The sequence below is a fragment of the Acanthaster planci genome, linkage group LG06 (genome assembly GCF_054643075.1).
Source record: "Acanthaster planci isolate LZ-2023a linkage group LG06, COTS_SCS, whole genome shotgun sequence".
Classification (NCBI taxonomy): Eukaryota; Metazoa; Echinodermata; class Asteroidea; order Valvatida; family Acanthasteridae; genus Acanthaster; species Acanthaster planci.
This window is the reverse complement of record NC_141782.1, coordinates 17,885,572-17,906,542: the sequence shown is the minus strand read 5'-3', so window position 1 is coordinate 17,906,542 and position 20,971 is coordinate 17,885,572. Positions and strand designations below refer to the sequence as shown.

The 20,971-nt window shown below is 41.3% G+C and overlaps 3 protein-coding genes across 12 annotated transcripts in view; 2 read left to right on the top strand and 1 right to left on the bottom strand.

Annotated features, from left to right (window-relative positions):
- The first annotated feature begins 485 nt into the window (after positions 1-485).
- Positions 486-9,254, top strand: LOC110982205 (LYR motif-containing protein 4-like). 2 transcript variants are annotated; one of them, XM_022240465.2, is made up of 3 exons: positions 486-661; positions 5,578-5,698; positions 5,954-9,254. In XM_022240465.2, exons 1-3 carry the CDS (start codon positions 564-566, stop codon positions 6,020-6,022), a joined length of 288 nt encoding a protein of 95 aa, XP_022096157.2. In that variant the 5' UTR covers positions 486-563; the 3' UTR covers positions 6,023-9,254. The 2 variants fall into 2 exon arrangements, with proteins under 2 accessions (XP_022096157.2, XP_086994513.1); XM_087138387.1 differs by lacking the exon at positions 486-661 and adding an exon at positions 3,623-3,776.
- A 2,467-nt stretch (positions 9,255-11,721) lies between these two features.
- Positions 11,722-16,298, top strand: LOC110982197 (transmembrane protein 170A-like). The gene is made up of 3 exons (XM_022240454.2): positions 11,722-12,157; positions 13,910-14,080; positions 14,665-16,298. The coding sequence occupies exons 1-3, from the start codon at positions 12,085-12,087 to the stop codon at positions 14,793-14,795; spliced, it is 375 nt and encodes a 124-aa protein (XP_022096146.1). The 5' UTR covers positions 11,722-12,084; the 3' UTR covers positions 14,796-16,298.
- A 1,171-nt stretch (positions 16,299-17,469) lies between these two features.
- Positions 17,470-20,971, bottom strand: part of LOC110982174 (uncharacterized) — a 54,155-nt gene continuing 50,653 nt past the window's right edge. For all 9 annotated transcript variants that reach the window (XM_087138076.1, XM_087138075.1, XM_087138077.1 and 6 more), the window contains one exon: positions 17,470-20,624. In XM_087138076.1, the coding sequence (XP_086994202.1) occupies positions 19,739-20,624 (886 nt within the window). In that variant the 3' untranslated portion in view covers positions 17,470-19,738. The remainder of the gene's footprint in view (positions 20,625-20,971) is intronic.

Sequence of the window (20,971 nt, the reverse complement as noted above, 5' to 3'; positions counted from 1 at the left end):
GACGTTGAGAGTATTTATGATAGTAGCTTGTTTAAATCCTCCCTTGAGGCAGGGGGTAACACCAGAAGTTTCTTGCACTAAAAGCGGTGATGAATACACGTCCATGTATTCCGAAAACAATTCCAATGAGCGGTCCAGGGTCCAGGAGATGAACTAAGTGATATATGAGGATAGTCTCAAGTATGTGGTTCACGTCACTTTGAACTTGACAAACAGATATTATCTTTTTTGTCTCTTTTACCTTTGGTCCTCCTAACCCTTGAACTTTTTGGTTTTGTTTTTTGTTTTTTTCATTTGACTCGGAGGTCGCTGCTGCCCAATCTGGGAATCGCGCTCGTTTTGTTTTTTTCTGTCTTTTTTTTCTTTCTCATTTTACCAGGGTAGCTCCATCAATTATCAGTAAGTTGTTCTCACTGGGGCCCTGGGATTCTCGCTGGCGGCCGGCCCTGGGTAATCGCCACGATATTCTTGCTGCTGGCGTAGCAGGTGAGATGAGCGCGTAGTCCTGCCCGAGAGCTAATTATTGGTATGAATTTATTCACCAGAAGAGGGCGCCGTTCAAGATGGCAGCCACCATGGCGAGTGCAACTCGATCAACTGTCTTGAAACTTTACCGCCAAATCTTACGGGAATCCAAGAAATTTACTGGATATAATTATAGGTATGACAAAATATTTTACCGCAGACTTACCTACGGTAGATATTGTTCATTCAAAAGCCAGATGAGTGTGCTTTCTTGGCAAGGGACTGATTACGCAATGAAATTACATAAAGCCATTCTTGCAGTCGGCGTGACTTCACGTTGCACTTTTAACACGCTGCAAAGGGGCAGATTTTTCCTTCGTGCTATTCAGTGATGTACAGAAGTTACTGGATGTCCGACCACGTAGATTCCACTGCCCGCATGTCCCGATGCCACTCACTCATGTGTCACTGCCCCCCAAAAATCAAAATGATGAATATATTCCTAATGCAGTGGCTGTTGTTACGGCAGCCGTAACCCATCTCCCATTTTCTATTGTTACGGCACTGCAACTGCACAAGTGCGCCAACTTAAGCTCAGATTTCGGACTTTATTTGTACAGTATGTACAGTACAATGTACGCATGCTGTACATTCGTGCTTGTGATCTGTGAGGTGCACTGCATAGTCTGATTACCATTCGTTATTTGAGAGCGGTCGTTCCATAGAGCCCACAGGCTGCATACTGGAGAAATTATGGCAATGTGCGTCACTTCCCTTTTGATGCACATTGTTTTCATGTACAAAATTTGACTTGAGACTTGACTTGAAAAAAAAATTGACTCAAGACTTGACTTGGAAAGAATTCCATATACGAAGTTCACTTTTTAGGAGAAATTTTTGCTCCAGGACAGATTTAAAAAGGGGCGACATTTATTTTTGGGGGATAGAGATGTGAAAGGGGGTTCAGTAACTTAGGGGGACAGGTTTAAAAAGAAGGGGCCCCACGCAATAAAACGGCAAAAAAGTGAGTCCTTTTGCCATTCTTTTTCCCCTACTATATCCTCTACCGTTTCCTTTTTCCTTCACTATCCCGTCCTTTTATTTCTCCACAGTTTTCCCGTCATTAGTACAAGGATTATTACAGTTAGTATACACATTTAATACATTTAATCCAAATTGTGTCATAAAGGGGAATCGAACCTGCAATGAAGAGAACTGTTAGGTATAGAAATACAGCAGTCTGACCACGCCACACGAGCGCTTGTTGCCGGAGGAAGGCGATATGTTCCATATAAAGTTACGGTTGAATTAAGGAGAGGTCACAATGAGGTCAAGATGAATATTTAAAAAATGAAATATTTATGAAACTGAATATGTAATTATTCACGAATATTTGTATAAATTAGAATATTTAAATATAAATAAATGTGGCTATCCGTTGTTAATATAAGTAGGTTGTGCCAAAGGAAATCAACTAGGTAAGGTACATGTCTGAGCACAATTGACTGTATGACGTGAGCCGAATACATGTGGCGCTGCTGACATGCAGGAGTAGACAACTTCAATCAAATCCTTAAGGATGTTCTTCTCCTGTACAAGCCTCCCCTCACATTTTAGAGCGCAGATAGCCACACAATAATCTAAAGACAGGTTTCAGCTCCCTTTTCCCCTTCCCTCTGTATAAATATAGAAAAAAACTCCTCCAACTGACAAGCACTCTCTAAAAGAAATTTGCCCCTTTTTTCCTTCTAAACAAATTGTCCAACTTACAAACTGTCTGTAAAAGAAATTGGGCCCATTTTTTCCTTCTAAACAAATTGTCCAACTTACAAACAGTCTGTAAAAGAAATTGGGCCCATTTTTTCCTTCTAACCAAATCCTCCAACTTAAAAATTGTCGCAAAACACGTACTATTTTCCCCCAAGTAAAAATTGTACATGTACAGTAGGGCACATTGCGCGGCATTTCGTGAACTGTGTAGATCCATCCAGACAGATGACGGCCCTCTGCACTCCTCGTGTTGCGGATTCATGCATAAAATTACCTCAATGGTTGTGGCAGCCCAACCCCTGTTACATAATGGTTCTTTCCGGATATGATTTGGTTCATGCGCACACGTCGTGCGCATTCGCCATGTTCTTCAGAAGCAAAGATGGCCGCCTGTCGATGTAAACCTGGTCCATGTGTAGCTCCAAAAGTGTGCCCAAAATTCCACATTTCTGTCCTATGATGTTCAGCTCTTCAATGCCTATTGGAATCGTCTTCATTCAGCGATCAAAGTAAGGATACTTTTGTAGTAATTACGCGATATTACAGTGAACTTCGTATATGGAATTCTTCCTCTTGACTTGACTTGGCAAAAAATGACTAAAGATTTGACTTGACTTGCTAAAATTTGACTTGGGTCTTGACTTGCTAATATTTGACTTGAGACTTGACTTGCTAAAATTTGACTTGAGACTTGACTTGCTAAAATTTGACTTGGGGCTTGACTTGCTAAAATTTGACTTGGGACTTGACTTGCTAAAATTTGACTTGGGACTTGACTTGCTAAAATTTGACTTGACTTGACTTGCTAAAATTTGTCTTGGAACTTGACTTGGCTTGGAAAAAAATGACTTGGTTACAACCTTGTTATGCTGTGACTTTCAACCACCTCATTGCATAATCTATTCCTTGTGCATTTGTAACGAGTGACGTTGAGTACATTGCAGCTGCGGGTTTCTTGCGCTAAAAGTGGTGATGAATACACGTCCATGTATTCCGAAGACAATTCCAACGAGCAGTCCAGGGTCCAGGAGATGAACTAAGCGATATATGAGGATACTCTTCAGCAAGTGGTTCATGTCAACTTGAACTTGACAAACAGATATTATCTTTATTGTTTTTTACCTTTGGTCCTCCTAACCCTTGATTTTTTTTTTCATTTGACTTTGAGGTTGCCACTCGCAGGACTGGGAATCGCACTTGTAATGTTTTTTATTTGTTTTTTGTTTTTGTTTTTTCATTTTACTGGGGTAGCTCCATCAATTATCAGTAAGTTGTTCTCACTGGGGCCCTGGGATTCTCGCTGGCGGCAGGCCCTGGGATTTTCGCTGGCGGCAGGCCCTGGGTAATCACCACTATAGTCTTGCTGGCGCAGCAGGTGAGAGCGTAGAGCTGTCGGAGAGTTATTGGTGTGAATTTATTCACCAGAAGAGGGTGCCGTTCAAGATGGCAGCCACCATGGCAAGTGCAACTTCATCAACTGTCTTGAAACTTTACTGCCGAATCTTACGAAAATCCAAGACATTTTCTGGATATAATTATAGGTATGACAAATCAGTTTACCGCAGACTGTACCTATAGTGAATGTTGTTCATTCAGAAGCCAGATGAGTGTGCGTGCTTGGCATGGGACCAATTATGCAATGAAATTACATAAAGTCATTCTCGCGGTTGGCATGACGTCACTGTGAAGTTTTTAACACACGGCAAAGGGGAAAATTTACCCTTCGTGCTATTCAATAATATACAGAAGTTCCTGAATGTCCGAGCACGTAGATTCCGCTGCCCGCATGTCCCGACACCACTCACTGCCCCCAAAAAATCGTTACTTCGCAAATTTCATAATTTGTAAGAAAAAGACACAAAATCACCAAAATCAGAGTTCCGAATCTTCCAGCAGATATCCAAAACACCATATGCATTTTATCCATACTTAGCTCAGTTTAGATGGCTTTCGTTCATGCGTGTGTCCAGGTATTATGCTCAGAGTGTTTGAGTGTAAGGATTGCCCTGAGCCATTGATTCCAAAAAGAATTCAGAGAGTTCTCTCAGATAGAGTTGGACACTGAAACTTCAGATCCCTATCTGCTCTGATCCATGAACTGATGAAGGGCCAACATGTTACTCATCCGTCAGCAAGGCTTCTGGTTGTAGTCTGGTAGAATTATACTTGAAAAGTGTCTTTACTTGGAGGTTGAAATAAAATCATGAATAATGAAAGATGAAAAAATACCCCATGTGTTTTTGAAATTGTTAGGACGCAAATCTACAAGTGCTGTTCTCTTAGCCTTTTAAAATGCCTCCAGAAATTTCATGAATTAAGAAAACTACTCTCAGTAAGGATCAACAGTTGGGTATTCTGCAGTTACTCCCAAATAGGCCTGCCAACTGTAATGTAGAGCCTGGCCATTGTGCCTTATAGCTGTGTGCGCAAGTTTGGCATGTTTTGACAATTTGGGACACCGTTACCGTGGTCATTGTTAAATTTTTTGGCAAAGTAGTCTGTCATGAACCAGTCCTTAATATTCTGCTGTATAAAGTGGACGACAAGAGTTCCATTAACAGCCACCACAAACTCACTGCCAATCATAACAAATTCCACCTCACTTTTATTCTGAGTGAAGACAAGTCTATTTGGGTTTAAAAACTGGTATTGTTCCAAACATGTCGGTGTTCATGAAGTTAAGAGCTTTGTTTGCCGGATACACACTAATACAAAACTCCTTTGAAATTCCCCTATGGTCCCAACAAGTGTTGGACTGGATGGTGTTATGGGTATGCATACTTAGCATGCATTTTCTCTTCCTGGTTCGAGACTTTGGAGGAATTTTCGTAATGAAGTCTGAAATTACACTAAGTCTAAATCCCACCTTGTGCATACAATGTTACAAGGGAATGTCAGCATGGAACCAGATGACGATTTGTCACTGCAAAAAAGTTGAAGTCCCAAATATCACCGACTGATGTCTATTTCCACTGTGGTAAAAAAAAAGAATTTGAAAATATTTTTGAAAAAGTTCAGATGGTGTAATATGGCCGCTGGCATTTTTTTTCCCACAGGTCCACTCAAAGCATCAACCTTGCAAGCTTATGGCGTGAGAAGATTCAACAGTGTAGTCCCCACGCCATATGCCATAGAGCTAGATTTCCAAGCTTAGACCCTACCGGAATATAGCTCGGCCTCAAGCAATTTACCTTCCCTGAGTGTTCAATGTCTACCTGTTGTACTACAGTCCACCATATGTTATCCACAGTGACATGGTCAAACACAAATTGGTGGGGTTTCTTCACTCCTTGCACCAATGGTATTTAAAGACAACTTTTTTCCCCCATTCTCTCTTCACAGAGAATATGCATTGAGGAGGACTAAAGATGCCTTTCGAGAGAACAAAAGCTTGACAGATGAGGCAAGGATCAATGCTTTGATCCGAGAAGCTGAAGAGAATCTACAGATTATAAAAAGACAGGTAAGATTCATAGGACTGGACTTTAAAATAACCCCGTAAACACCCCACAACAGTTACAAGTACAAGTCACAAATTCCTACATAGGTGGGGATAGCTGTATGGAGCAAACTCCACAAAAGTATCAGCAGTTACACTATTTGAATTGAAGTCATTATATTCGGTAGGCAATCAAAAACCTAGCACTGTGCACACGAGAATTGTTTGCTCCAGAAACTGTACAACTGAGTAGAGTTGAATTATCACCCTCTTTCTCAGGTTGTTCTCAGCCAGCTTTACAAGGATCCATTACTGGTAATTGAAGAAAATAAACCGGGACAGAGGTAGCAGCTATGACGGAGGCAGAGGGTTTGAAGATGAGGCTGAGCTCTACACTTCAGAATGCAGGCGGTGTCACAAGTACAGATGCATCAAAGAACAGTGTCATTAAGAAATCTGTTTTCCTCTCTGTGTGCCCAACCATTACCCACGATGCCATGAACTGGTGAAAATGAAAACAGTTCATGGCAACATGGCAGTTGAATCATTTGCCATACAAAGCCACAGTGTTGAGCTATGAAGTGCAAGACCTTGATTTTTATTTTGAGGTAGACTAGTTTTTTTTCTTACCTTTTAAAGCGATTTCCAGTGAGGGCTTTTCTTTCAACCCCTCCACGGTAATTTCCCCCTTTTTTGTAGTCATGTAGCATTGCCACTTTGCCAGTCTGCAGTGCAGTTCAATGCAATGTACATAGTGGATTGTTGATTGAATGACGTACATGAAATAGCAATTGAGAGGAGACACAAGTGGTTGTATTTGAAAGAGCAGAGAACCCATGAAATGTTTCCAAATCATTGAAGTCCCCAAGTAGAAAAGTAGGGATAAACTTCTCAAGTCAACAGAGAGTCACCAGAACCTCAGTGTACGATGCTTGTTTTCTTTAGTCATGGCCAGTTTAGATGAAATTGGTTTTGAATTTCTTTCACATATTTGTAAAGAATGTAGATTTCCATGCCAGTTTTTCTCATTCGAAGCAGGATATGGGACGGAGAGAACCCCCCCCCCGCCTTCGTGTTGGTCATTGTTTCATCGGAATCTCAGGAATTCTTTACAGACTTCTAGGGGGGATGTGTTAGGTAACAATAGTGTAGAGTGTGTATAGGGATTGGACAGGTAAGGGGGGTACCCCTCCGTCCCACATCTTGCCTGGTATAGTTTTTCTCATTGCCGAAATGTAAAGGCTGGGCCCTTTGCCATGGCCATAAGTTACGTATTGAAAGATAATGTTTGGAACAGAAAATTGCTGCCCAGGAGGGAAAAGATGTCACTCAACATTTTTCCCTCACAGCTAATCCATCCTTCCCCATATTCATGTGCAAAGGCTGGTTCATACTTCAGGCGAATGCAAAAGCCAAGTGATTTTGACGTCTCAAAACACCTGCACCTGATTTCATTTGAGATGAAATGTGTTCAACTCTTGCAAATTTGCAGCACGACTATTTAATCTGATTTCATAATTTCGCATTCCTGTTTGGTTTCATGCCAAGTAAGAACTAGCCTTCATGTAGGCTACACTGCATATTAAGTTTATACCCTGTATTATGGGAGCCTTTAGGTCAAAGAGAAGGGGCTTCCTATTTCTCAAGTTTTTGGTGTTGTCTGTCACTAGTTTTACAGAGATGAAAGCTCCCTCCATTGGCAAAAACCATACACATCAAAATGATCTATTTTTCTTGTGACGTTCTCCCTTTTCCGGGACTGCCCTCCCCCATACTTGAAGCTGACAGTAGGTTTGCAGTAACATTCAGTGAAAATGCACCAATACATTATGCTGTAATTTTTACTGTCCTGTTTCTTACCATGGGTTGTTATGGGTACAGGACTGACCACAAGTAGACACCTGGCATTTCATTCATTTCATGCAGCAATGGTTATAGTGTCTCCTGAGGTTGGTCAGCAGGCCATATTGGCCTCTGCACTGATGATGTCGTGCTCTGTTTACACGGCACCTTTGTGTGGAACCAGGAGGGGTAACAGATACCTTGCTCCACTGGAAAGCATATATATAAACAAAGTATGACATCATCCGTTCATATATAGTATGCCTGCTGTTGCAGTGCCAACGAGTATAACAAAGAGGAATCCAGAAAGCAGTGACGCCCTTTCACTGTCAGTACCAGTCACTGGCAGTGTAAATCATGTGACACGTTGGTTGGTAACCTGTTTTTGCAAGGCAAATGCTTTTCATGCTTGCTGAATTTCTCTGCAGATTGGTTCTAACCAGTGTTGTAGTTGAGACTTCCACGAGATCATTCACGATACCAGTCACAAGATGAGCCACAAGACCGGTCACAAGTGACAAACCAAACAGTGACAAAGGAATGCTTTTGTTACAGTCATCTGATCTGAATAGCTTGTGACTTGAATTCACACAGACTGTAGGTCTTGTGCTGTCCTTGTGATGGTCTCTTAGGGGGTTTTGTGATTTTCTTAAGAGGTCTCGATTACAACACTGGTTCCAAAGCTTCACAGTCTTTGGCTATCAATTTTTCCCCTCTTGATACTCATAAATTTATTTGAAGAGTTGTTAAATGTATTTCTCTTGATAATGTTCCTGTTTGCAATGCATATATGACGTATGGGGACTGCAATATATTGTGCTAGATTTTACAATTGGATACATGTTAACCCTAACCGCCAAGCATATTGTTTGGCTTACATTGCTCCGTACCACAAAATACTAAGTAGTAGTCTGAGCTTGAATTACTACTTCTGGCTAGGCTACTTCCATTGTTACTTGTACAGAGAGCAATAAATCCATGCATTCATAGTGCCACAGCACTGTATGATACATTGTCTTATCTAATGTATCTTATGGGTTCACAGAACGATAACGACAGGACTAAATACTACATTTTACCACAACTAGTAATTTGTAGTATTATGTAGGGTTAGGGTTAACAAACCCTTTTTTGTGTGTGCATTATTTCAGCTAACTTCACTTCATGAATGTCCCAGATACTATATCTGCCTTCAGCAGAAGCACCCCCCCCCCCGATCGGTTGAAAAGAGCCATGTTGGTCGGGAGTGTTCATTTTGTTGGTAGCGATGTAACTGTAATGCATTTCCTAGTCATTCATAAACTAGTGAAGTTCAGACTAAAGGAGCCTCCATTTACTATTTTGCTAAGATTAATTGTGCCCTCTCTTGGTCCAGCTCAGGCTCACAACCCGAGTTTACCTTTTATAACTTGTGAAAAATCCACTTACTATACGATGCCAGCATTAATAATCAAGTGTCTGTAAAAAGAGGTTAGTCAGCTGTGTCCAAAAAGTACAGCTGTGGCTGTGGCTATAGTGGCAACCAGTTGCTAGTAGCTACAGTCACAGCCGCAGCCAGTTGATCTTTAGTCTGTCTCAGCCCCATGATGGGCTTGGCTGGTGTGTTTAAAAACTTTGATTGTCACAATCGCACAAAGTGCACACATGTAGAGTGTACATGTAAATACACATCTCTGTGAACTGTTTGACAGGTATGATTGGTGGTTTGCTGATAAATCTCAAAGTGCACAAAATTTTATTACATGGTGTCAATCCTTGTCATATTTCTTACTTTCTTTTGCAGGTAATATCACAGTGATACAATTTATGTATACGCTACCATTTGAAACGTGAAAATGGAATTCCACTTACAATTATTTCCATTTGAAACATGTGAAAATGGAATTCCGCTTACAATTATTTCCATTTGAAATGTGAAAATGGAATTCCGCTTACACTTTTTTTCATTTGAAATGTGAAAATGGAATTCCGCTTACAATTATTTCCATTTGAAACGTGTGAAAATGGAATTCCGCTTACAATTATTTCCATTTGAAACGTGTGAAAATGGAATTCTGCTTACACTTCTTTCTATTTGAAACGTGAAAATGGAATTCCGCTTACAATTATTTCCATTTGAAACATGTGAAAATGGAATTCCACTTACACTTCTTTCTATTTGAAACGTGAAAATGGAATTCCGCTTACAATTATTTCCATTTGAAAGGTGAAAATGGAATTCCGCTCACACTTATTTCTTTATTTCTTTGAGAATAAGGCACATTTGTAGAGTGACTTGGATCATAAGAGAAGAAATACATTTCTCAAAAAAGTTAAGGGCCACGTTTTTCTTAACTTGTAATTTTTTGCAAGGAATCAATGGGGTCTCTTTCTTTTATTTTTGTTTGGCTAGATGGTGTTCTCTTTGGAATAAAATCTTTTTTGTTTCAAAACATCAACTGCACATTTTCATTTGTAAAAATACCTCATAAACCAAGTATGCACAAACAAAAAGTGGTCCTTAACTTTTATTTTGAGTAGTGTAGAATATAAGGACACGTACATGATGATGTGACTGGCCTAGAGCGTCAAGCAACTTTATGTTAGGGCGGGTATGTTTCTTTCCTCAACTTAGTTTTGGTAGTCAGGGTCATACACTGAATGCCATGCAATGAGCTTTTGTGATGGAAAGGGGACGTTTGATGGAATGATTTTGTTATTCAGTCATCGGGTATAACGGTCAGCCCGTTTTGAGCTGTGAAAATTTGATTTTCTCTTTTCCTGTAAAAAAAAGTCATGATATTCTTGCAACCGGGGTCTTTACGAGAATATTAACCCCATGAAGGTGAAGCCAGCACTGAACTAAAGGCCATCCTGATGGTCATTTGCTATCAAAAGTCTTTTAACGCCAGATTTACGAACTTCAAAGTCTGGTTCACGCTGTGATTTTATTGTAACAATTCATTACCTAACCGAAATTCCAGTAGATATTCAAATAGTGTAGAATCCAGTACGGTCTAATGGTGTCGATAAAAATCAGTTTATGACAAGGATCGGTACTGGTTTTCTGTTCATAAGGAACAAATGCCCATGTTGCATAAACATGACTTAGTATCACTTTTTAAAAACCTTTTGCACTGTTGCTTTATCGTGTATGTCATTACTAATGACCCATGCAAATATAATGTGTGTGGTATATCATATCTTCAGGAAAACCCTACAAGAAATATTTTCAACGCCGCTGTTCCACTCCGTCAGCAACACGCGGTGCCGCGTTTGCATGTGAGCGTGAGACTACGGCTCTCGCGCTGCGTCTTTAGATTAAAATTCGAAGCCGTAGTCGTAGGACCAGGAGACAGGACCGGCACGTGGCTACCCCTATCATGCACACCGGCAGCGCTGGGTGAACATCACGCAACCACTGATCTCTGAAGAAGCTAGTCTTGGTTTCAAGACGTTAGTGCTTGATATCGATAGCGGACACCGTGCATAGTGCGCCCCCAACGACTCCTACTATGGTCGAGTTCGGGCGGTCGAGCTCGGGCGGTCCGTTCTTGACACGGGTTTCGTGTCCTGGCGCTCGAACGACGGGAACACGACCGAAGAACACTGTTCTCGGAACAGGATCACAAACCACCTCCTCGTCAGGATTTCACACGAACACACGGAAAAACTCGTGAGATTTGAATTTTGAACAGCCGCAAAAAGTACCGATATGGCTTTAAAAAGCCGAAGACGATAGAAAGTTTTGCAAAATTAACATTAATAATTTTCTATGACAGAAATGATTTTTTTAAATGGAAAAGCAGTAAGCCCGGTTTTCCAACATTAACTCTCGAAGAATGCACAAGGACGCTGCCATATTGCATGTTGCTTGCACAAATAATTACTAGCGCTTATAATCGGTTGTACATTCCCGGCGTTCGAGCGACCGACCCACGAACAACAAATCGAGCTGTTCGTAAACATAATTTGACAGTGCGCACTGGTTAGTGAGAGTAAGTAAAAACTAGTTGTGCGAGGGCGCTCTTCAACAGAAATAAAACAACTATCAATCACTGACGTCTTGGGCCAAGACTATGAAGAAGCCAGCAAGAAGCAACGATTCTGATCGCCCGAATGCAGGCGACTGAACTAGCGCCCTCAATAGTTGACTAGAAGAAGAAGAAGAAGAACAGTGCTCATGTTCCCAGACGTTTAATTATGCTGTCCCATAATAAAAAAATAAGAGAGCCAGACGTGTTTAATATCTGCATATGCAACGGATGGTTGGTTCACAGACCTGGAGGAGGAAAACAAGGTCTAAGCCTACAGCTCAAAGAGTCGTTTCATCATTTCATATTTTCCAAGATTGTCAAGGTTTTTAATGTCGTGTCAGTAGGCTCAGGATAAAACGTATAGGCCTAGAAGGAGCTCTGGAACTCAGTGGAAACACGGCCACGGTCATGACCACGATGACGGTGAATCATCGTGACCATCGATCATCATCGCGCAGACTTTACTGTGTTCACGTTTGCGCAGCAATTGAGTGATACCAGGCAGTGGAACAGTCAGTATCAGAAAGAGACCAGAGGCAGAACATTGGCAAGATGGGGATCAATTTCCCAAGCTTTAGTCGGGTTATCAGCTTGGACACCAATGAAGAAATTAAAAGCTGGATTGGTAGGTCAGCTTGCCTCATGATAATTGCAGTGGACATGCTGACAATGGTTATCAGTGGATTTGAACCTTGAGCATGCACCGGACATGTTATCATGGTTACACTAGACCTTGTTCCCTACACGGACATCGCTAATTTTTCCCTGTAGACTACAGTGGTACCGGTATATCAGCCATCAGAATGCCCTAACATATCCTAACAAGTCAAATTTAGCAGGGAAGACATAGAAGTATTAACCATGTTTACTCAGAAAACAGAACTTTTCCATGTTTTCAGACCATTCCTACATGTCTTATCATGCTTGGTTTGGTCAAAGTACCTTCTATAGGCTTTTGTTTCCATTAATTAATTTCATTCTAAATAGCTCGAACCCCGAGTCAAAATCCTCCGAATTCACCTCTTAAACAGTCCTAAAAATGCCCAATGCCCCCATCTATGGATTTAAGTAAGAATCAAAGATTCCAATAACAATAATATGGTTGACTCACATAAGGGAAGAAAAGAGAAATTTCCCTTTCAAATCAGAAACACTTTTGTCGATGAGCTCGAAGACAACATCTTTCCTCAAATAGCCATTTGAACTAAATATTGATGTTCTTTTGATGATCACGTCATGGCGCACCGGCCTAGCGGACCATTCACAGAAAGCATGCTGTGTTGGCACGCGTGCGCTGACCACTGTTTCCTGAGCAGTGCAAAGTTTGATGACTGTGACCATATCGAAACTTTGCACTGCTCAGGAAACAGTCGTCTGCACGCGTGAGCTAACACAGCATGCTTTCTGTGAATGGTCCCCTAGGCCGGGATGCCATGATGTTGTCAACAGGACATCAACATATATTTAAAGTGACTATTCGAGGAAAGATGGCATCTTTTAAGCTCGTCGACAAGAGTGCTTCCAATTTGAAGGGGAAATTCCTCTTTTCTTTCCAGATGTGAGTAAACCTTACCATCATTATTGGAATCTCTGATTCTCACTTTCCTGAACCGGGCACCTTAGACAGTTGAAGGATCATTTTGGAAGTGAATTCCAAGGATTTTGATTCGGGGTGCGAGCTATTTTGAGTGAAATGAATTAAAAAGGGAAGCAAAAGCCTATAGAAGGTACTTACACCCTACTATCGCCCTACCATGTCCACATGTTTAAAAAGGTGATTTGTACAGGGCCAAGTTACTCGGACTAGCTTATTATAGGGTTTATGCACAGGGTGTCAAAGTGATGTCTGTATGGAACTGTTTCTGTCATGCAGTGCCATGCTGAATGTTACTATGCCATAGTCTGATTTTTTAAAAAATTGTAAGCCCCCAAACAAAGGGTGCTTTTGAGGACTTCCACATTTTGGGGATTTAGTGCAAATCTTTACAATGACATATCTTCTGGTTCCATGCTTAGAGGACATTGTCATTGTGACCTACAATGTACATCATTCTAAACTGAGCCCAAGGCTAATGCGGCGTTTTACTTCTTTTTTCCCTTGAAACTAATCGAGAATCCCAAATCACAGAAGAAAGTGAAATACTTCATAACTTCATCTCAAAATAAGTATAACCTCGTCTAAGATGTGATGCACCTGTTCAGGGCAATCTTGGAATTTGTGCAAATTTATTGTACTCCATCCCGAGTGGTTTTGTCTTTGAATAAAATCTGTTCACAGGATAATCAACTCAGAAGGGAGAACAGTAAATTTGCACTAGAGTCAAGATTGCTCTGAATACAGAGTGACTGGCTCATCCTGTCATTTTCATGTCCCCAGAGATGTGGTACCAGATCTTCCTCTGGTATCTCTTCTCATCCTTCTTGATTCACTCTGGTGCGGCTATCATCGCCTTCTGGGCCCTTCGCAAGCACAAGATGGGACGGCTATACTCTCTCGTCATCCTTGTGATGGGCTTTGTAGGGCCCATAACTGGAGGCATTGTGACAAGTAAGGAATCGTTTAGCTGTGGACTAGGTGCTCCATATTGTACATTTCTTTATAGCTCTAGCCACGGTACTTGTTTTTGTGGTACTTTTGATTTCACTGAAGTCTTAAATGAAGAGAAATTCTTCTTTAAAGCACTGTGAATGTTTTTAAGTTTATTGTTTTCAAAAGATACATGAACATGCAAACACTTTTAAAACCTATTTCTATGACAAAACTCTACATCTGACCATCACAAATTTCAAGGTCAAATTTACCCTACTTCTTCAGCTTTTTGCCCTTGGTACTGAGCCTCCTTTTCTTCCCCAAATCCCCCCAAGTTATTAGGTGCCTATTGTTAAACTTGACGTTTATGACATTCCAAAGTTGTGATGGTCTGCTTTGGAATCTTTGCCAGATTTGTTCTGTTTAAATTGAATTTGGACTGATGCATTTGTCAAGTCTCTGAATCAAGCTTTTTTCCAAACTTGAACGCTTTCCTGGATATCTACGAAAAATTGACAAAGATGTCACTTTATAAACGAGCATGAAGCAAGTCCATGAGCAAAGTCGGGATACATCTGGAATATTCTCATCTCTGTCCGTAGGTGCAATCATTGCTGGCCTGTTTATCACGTCTGAGTTCTCCATGTACCCCCTGTACGCCATGGTGTGTGGCTGGGGACAAACGATTGTGGTCATCGTCATCTCGTTCTTCCGGATACTGGCCACGTTGTGACGACAGGGGCACCTGCAAGGAACCCTGCTGTTCGTCACAGACTGCTGGGCTTATCGCTGCTACACGACTGTAACACTAAACTCGTGACGGGTGGTTTGGAGACATTGTTCCTTTGAGCAGGAAGTTGTGGCTTTGGATCCTACCCAAACAGCCATAGGCATCGCCAGGGGAAGGGGGGGCCAAAGGGGTGCTTGCCCAACCCTGAAAAAAAAAATTGAAAAATAAAAAAGGAAATAAAAAGTAAAACCTCAGAAAAGGAGAGATGAAAATCACCACTTTGCTGCCGAGTGCCTTGCACCCCCCCCCAACGAATAACCCTTATCTCCCCCCTCCCAGAAAAAATCCTGACAAGCCCATACAAGCAGCCATAAAGTTCTTTCTCGGTACTCATTAAAGGGACTTTAATGTCTACTGCCAAAGTGATTTGAGTCTATAACGATAAATATTAAATATTGTTACCATACTTTATATATCATGCTCATTTGCTGTGTTGACAAGATTGGAATCACAGCTGTGATGAAAGATAGACTTCTCTGAAAATGGAATCCCCTCAGTGTAACCTTCACACCAGCCCCACGGTGTAGTTTTGCTTTGCATCAGTTGTGACTGCAAACCTGTGCGTGCCTGTAATGTCATCCGTGGTGAAGATCAGTACTTTGAACAAGACTAACACTGCAAGCCCCCCCCCCCCACAGGTCCCACCACAGGTGTGCATCACAGCGGAAGGACCCCCTCCCCCACACCCCTTGGCACAGCCCCACTCGTCCATCTTGATGACAAAGCATTCCTGGGCCAAGATGGTTGACTCATTCAGGAAGATGATGAAAAAAAGGGTACTGATGCTGACAAATTTGAATTTGCCGTTGATATTAGGCAGCCACACGTCCGTGTATTGGGTTAACACCCCCTTTTCTTCTGTATCAGTTGCAGGAAATCCTACCATACTTGCGCAATCATGCATTGCTAAATGTGAAGTGCATGTCAACTTTGAGATTTGGCAGTTATTTTTCTCTATTTTCCATATGCTTTCACTTGAAAAATTGTCATTTTTTTTTCAGAGAAACTACCTATGAATAGAATTTCATCTATTAGTCCCAGGTAAAAAGTCCCAAATAATTTCCCAGAAATTTAATGAAGTCTTAAATATCTTTGAAACTGTGTCTAGGGAAAGTTGAAAGTAAGGTGCTAACTGTGTTACTAGTTTGACAGTACATGTATATTAAAGTTTGGAACTGTACAGGCATGTACATGTAAAAAGCATAAATACAGGCCATATACTACATTCCTTTACTTTGACTAGAAACAATACACTCGCTATGCAGGCTGTTTTTAGCTATAATCAGTTGCCATAGATCTATGTGATCGCTAGCCATAACCAGGAAGTTTGGTCATGGCCATGCCTTGTTAACTTTTGTATATATCAAATCTTTATGCACTGGTATGTGAGGAACTGTGCACTTGTTGTGTGTTGAATAAAATTGTAAAAAAGTTAGTTTTACTATAGATATTGATGTAATGGTTGTTTCCTTTAGTAAATGCTCAAAATCTTCGTGATTGAAAGTGTCTGTCTAAAAATGAGCGATATAGAGGATTATTTTTCCCTTGTCATTAGGTTCATTTAGTATTGGTACATGTATTTTTCCCTCCCCCCCCAAAAAAGCTGTCATTTTTTAAACAAACTTAGTTCTTTTCCTCCACGTGACACCATCAGTGCAAAGTGGAATTCTTCCACTGTATTTTTTGCACCTGTAGTCACCTCAGGAGATATTTACCGCAATCGTCTTCCTGGCAAAGTTCCAATTTCTACTTCCTTAACTGGGCAAGTTGGCGTGAAAAGTTGAAGACAATGTGAAGCAACTTGTGTACTGCAATTTTCTCTCACAAAACAAAAGACCTGACTCATTGGTGCACGAGTTTGGAACCTCCCGGACACATCAGGTTCTACTACACTCTGTGAAGGAAACAAAAAGAATTTGTCCAGATCTCCGGCCCATTAGACTCAATTTCCAGGTGATTGATGATTTCCTGCACCCTTACTGGATTGTTGGGCTACCTGAAAAAGTGCTGCTTATGCCAAGCAAGTTGTGTCAGAGATATTGAGAGGGACCCCCGGCCTCATTGCACAGCAGCCATCTTGGAGGTAACATACTTTCATTCCACATACCTGTTTGTTAGAGCACGGTCATAGATAGTGAATTTTAATTGATTGCAAATTGATCGTGTGATATGCTATAAGCGTGCATGTATCATTCACGCGTCAAGTGCACTGGTGATGTTGCCAGGCCACAAAAAATGGGCAACAGTGATCTTCGTTGATGTGTTGTGTCTACTGCTACTACTTTGACCATGACAGAGACCCATGGGTTATTCGTGCAATCAGCTATGCTCGTGGAACATGAGTGCACTCTGATCTCTGTTTCTGCTGCATCGCCATTGCTGTTTATATAAAATGCTCATGCCGTTGTCTCTTCTTGCCTGTTCTTCAATCTCAGTATTTTTTCAACGGAATTTGGTGTAAATAATATCTTGAAATTCAACCCATCGACAAAACCTCAGTTCTTTATGAATCCCCGGTTTCTCTAGTAAAATATTTGTAATAAATCCTACATTTCTCCCTCCCTCCCCCAAAAAACCAAACAAAACCAGATGTTAACAAAGCACATCACAATTAATAATTTTCCTTGTAATTTATTATCTAATTTGATGTTCCAAGTGTTTCAATTTGTCAAAGTGTTTTAATTTTATCTTGCAATAAAATATGCATATATATGTATATGACACATAAGATTGTTGCAATGTAATCTACAGTGTATAATCCTGGTATAACATAACAGTTGTTGCCTGCTGTGACAGGCTCCATGGGTTTTGTACACCTGAGGGGGTAAATGGCACCCTCAGCTCCCCGAGTGCCATTTGCTCCCTCTGGTATACAAACAACATGGACCCCTACAACACAGGCAATCATTGTTAAATGATAAATACATATAGGTAGGTTTGCATATTCATTATTCCTGAATTAAGGCAAAGGCCCTCAAGATGGCTGCTGCATGCAAAGCATCTATACACGTAGTGCAAGTGGCTGACAGATACATGTACATACGTCTATGACCAAATAAAGTCTCAATCATCAAAATTATACAAATATTTATAAATTATAAATAGTAATTTCTCTAGTATATATAAATATACCTATTCAATCAATGGTTGCATTCTGAGAGGGCACTACTGGAAATAACTCGTTTCTTTTTATGAATTTGCATAGTTTCAAATACATGTAATTACTTCCGTACTTATGTCTGCAGGAGTCATTACCGAGCAAGATTTGTAATGGTAAAAAAAAAGCATTTCAAATGTAGATCGTTTATATACTGTCAGCACTGTAGAACTGCTGACTAGGAGTGAGTCAGGTTGGCATAATGGTTCTTCCCTCGCCTTCCACCTCTGTGGTCCCTGGTTTGATTCCCGGCCCAGTCTACATGTGGATTAGGCTCTCAGTCCCTACCTGTTTCCTCAAGTTTTTCCCAGAAAATTTCTCTCTGGGGTTTTTCTCCCACCTCTAGAGCTGTAACTGCATCTCACCGTCTTATGGCTACAGGTTTTCTCAAGGTTTGGGATCTACAGTGCCTAGGGCACTCAGTTGAGGAATCCTTGGTGTAGTGACCAGAACCCGAGTAATGAGTAATAATGATACAGTGGTAATACTGATATTTTTGAGGATGAAATAGCTTCATTTTGCTCGTGCAAGTTTGTACACTGGCTGCAGATGCCGATATTACATGTACAGAATGATTTTCCCCCAACGTTTGAAAGCTGCCCCAGAACTGTGACGAACAGAGCAATCGTCCAGCTTGTTTCAGGTCGGATTTTAAGTGCATTTATTAACTGATGGACAAAAGCAAGTGCTGTAAATTATCTTGCTTAAGGACACAAACATAATGACCCTAAAAATAATGATTACAAAATCCACTGACTGTGATGACCATTAAAAATGAATTTGTCATACATATATCCATAGTCATGGTACTCTGCACGGTTACATCTTAAAGCATCTCAAATCACTGCGATCTAATTCATTGCAAATTGATAGCCAAAAAATAAATTTTGACCCCCAGAAACTGCCACGTAATGACTTACATCAAGAAATACTGTTGCTGCATCATGTACATGGTGATAGAAAGATTTCACAAAAGACAATTTTCAGATTTTGTTCATGCAATAGCCTAAAATGATTTATTATTTGATTGTCTCAGAGAGAACATTTAAAATTGCAAGTTCAAATATTACACAGACCTTCATAAATTTACAGACAAGCTTAAGATTTACTTCGACTGTGCGCCTTTGCTGATGCTGCGAAAACGCTAGAGGTAACAAAGTTTTCACACGGAAAGCAAGAGGAATACATGTATTCAATATTGAGTTCTTCTGGAGCAAGGACGGAGACTAAAATAGCAAACTGGAAGGTTGCAGAATTGTCATTCTACACAGACGAGAATGAAATCTGAACGAGGCAACATCATAATGAACTACTGGTACTTACGGAAGCACATGGGGAAAGACTTTAAGCTGCTGTGTGTGCCATTTATGAGATGCACAACAAGCATATCTCTTAAAACATTTGTTGACTACAATAATACATTTGGCTTCACAGCTCAGTAGAAATAATTACATGCATAGAAGTCCATTAGTTACTGAAGATTTTCGAACCTCACGTACTGGATTAAGCCACTTTTATCCTGTTTCCAGAGTTTTGGTTAATTTAAACTTCTCACTCAGTGACCCCGAAAGCTAGTCACTGAATTTTATTGCTATAGCGGCTTTACATGGCAGCCATCTTGCAGGGCAGTTCTTTTGTTCCATGGGAATCTCTTTCGTGTATATCCTATGGAACAAAAGCATTGGCCAGCAAGATGGCAGCCACGCCAACCCTTTCTTTAAGCTGTTCTTCAAACAGATGATTTTGTGTTAACCTGCGAGTCCACACAACTTCCCTTAAATAACTTCCTGGGTGTGCACGGTGACCGCAGGTTGCCAAGTGACCTGCTCCGTGACCTTTTATGCTGTCGCACTCTCTGCTGGTTCGGCAACAGATGCAACTCATCCCCAATTTGGATGTCAATACTACACGGCTTTACTGGGTTCTGCCCCTCAGTCTGTCCATAAGGAACCCTTGTTGAAGTTTTGCTCTCTGTTGGATCCAAAATGTCTGAATCGGTTGCCGACCTCCGCAGAGAAAACTGCCTCTCAACTGGTACTTCAGCAGAGGCACTGTCGGTGATGTTACAGTCCACGCCGCTGGACGAGCTGGAGTCTCTCTGGGCCGAGGTGCTTCTGAAGCTTGTCCTATGGGTCTGGTTTAGCGAGGTCAGGGAACTCTGCGTCGTGCAGGTGATCACCGACAGGGTGGAGGGCACCAGTTCCTGGGTGGATCTTTCCAGTTCACGGCACAGCTTCGGATGCTGTTCTGTGCCAGACATCTCCATGGTGTGTAGAGTGTAGGAGTGTGAACGACGTCGCCCGTTCCAGGACAGATTCCGTGCAAAGGAGGCACGCAGTCGCCGACCTAGACTGGCCACTTTTTCCGTCCGGAAGAGGCTGGATGAGCCAAAGTCCACTCCGGTACTGTCGCTATTGAGGCTGTCGCCCCGAGCCCCTCTAGTGGACGTAGGCGTGGCTAGCAGCTGGGCGGGATCTTCCTCCAGCATGCTCATGACTGGCTTGCTCATAGACGGTCGGATCAGATCCTGTTGAACGCTCAGGATTTCAACAACATCATTGGCTGTCGGACGTTCCTCAGGTTCAATCGACCAACAGCGCTGCATCAGTGCTGCCCTGCAGACCAAAAAGGGGAAAATGATAACTGAATACAAAATCAAACATCAAACTAGTGGAGGAGTGTGCTTATTTCAAAACCCAATATCTTGGTCTAGGATGGCTCTCGGAAATGAGGAAATATTATACAGCTGATATCAAAACAGAAACGTACAAAAGAATAAAGAAAGACAAAGAGAGGCACGGACAATCTGACTGACAGGCAGTCAGCCCAAACTTACGAGGAATGTTTACAGAAAATCATTCCCACCTGAAAGAACTGTATGCTTGTAACTGCAACGGAAACAAGACACATGCCGTCGCTGGCATTTGTCTTCTGCAAAATATGAAATCTTGAGGCTACACCT

What these genes read in the sequence shown, in the direction of transcription:
- LOC110982205 (XM_022240465.2), top strand. Translation starts at nt 564, where the DNA reads ATGGCAGCCACCATGGCGAGTGCAACTCGATCAACTGTCTTGAAACTT. An exon ending in TTTACTGGATATAATTATAG is followed by an intron (nt 662 to 5,577) that starts GTATGACAAAAT and finishes CTCTCTTCACAG; the next exon opens with AGAATATGCATTGAGGAGGA. An exon ending in TACAGATTATAAAAAGACAG is followed by an intron (nt 5,699 to 5,953) that starts GTAAGATTCATA and finishes CCTCTTTCTCAG; the next exon opens with GTTGTTCTCAGCCAGCTTTA.
- LOC110982197 (XM_022240454.2), top strand. Translation starts at nt 12,085, where the DNA reads ATGGGGATCAATTTCCCAAGCTTTAGTCGGGTTATCAGCTTGGACACC. An exon ending in AGAAATTAAAAGCTGGATTG is followed by an intron (nt 12,158 to 13,909) that starts GTAGGTCAGCTT and finishes TCATGTCCCCAG; the next exon opens with AGATGTGGTACCAGATCTTC. An exon ending in AACTGGAGGCATTGTGACAA is followed by an intron (nt 14,081 to 14,664) that starts GTAAGGAATCGT and finishes CTCTGTCCGTAG; the next exon opens with GTGCAATCATTGCTGGCCTG.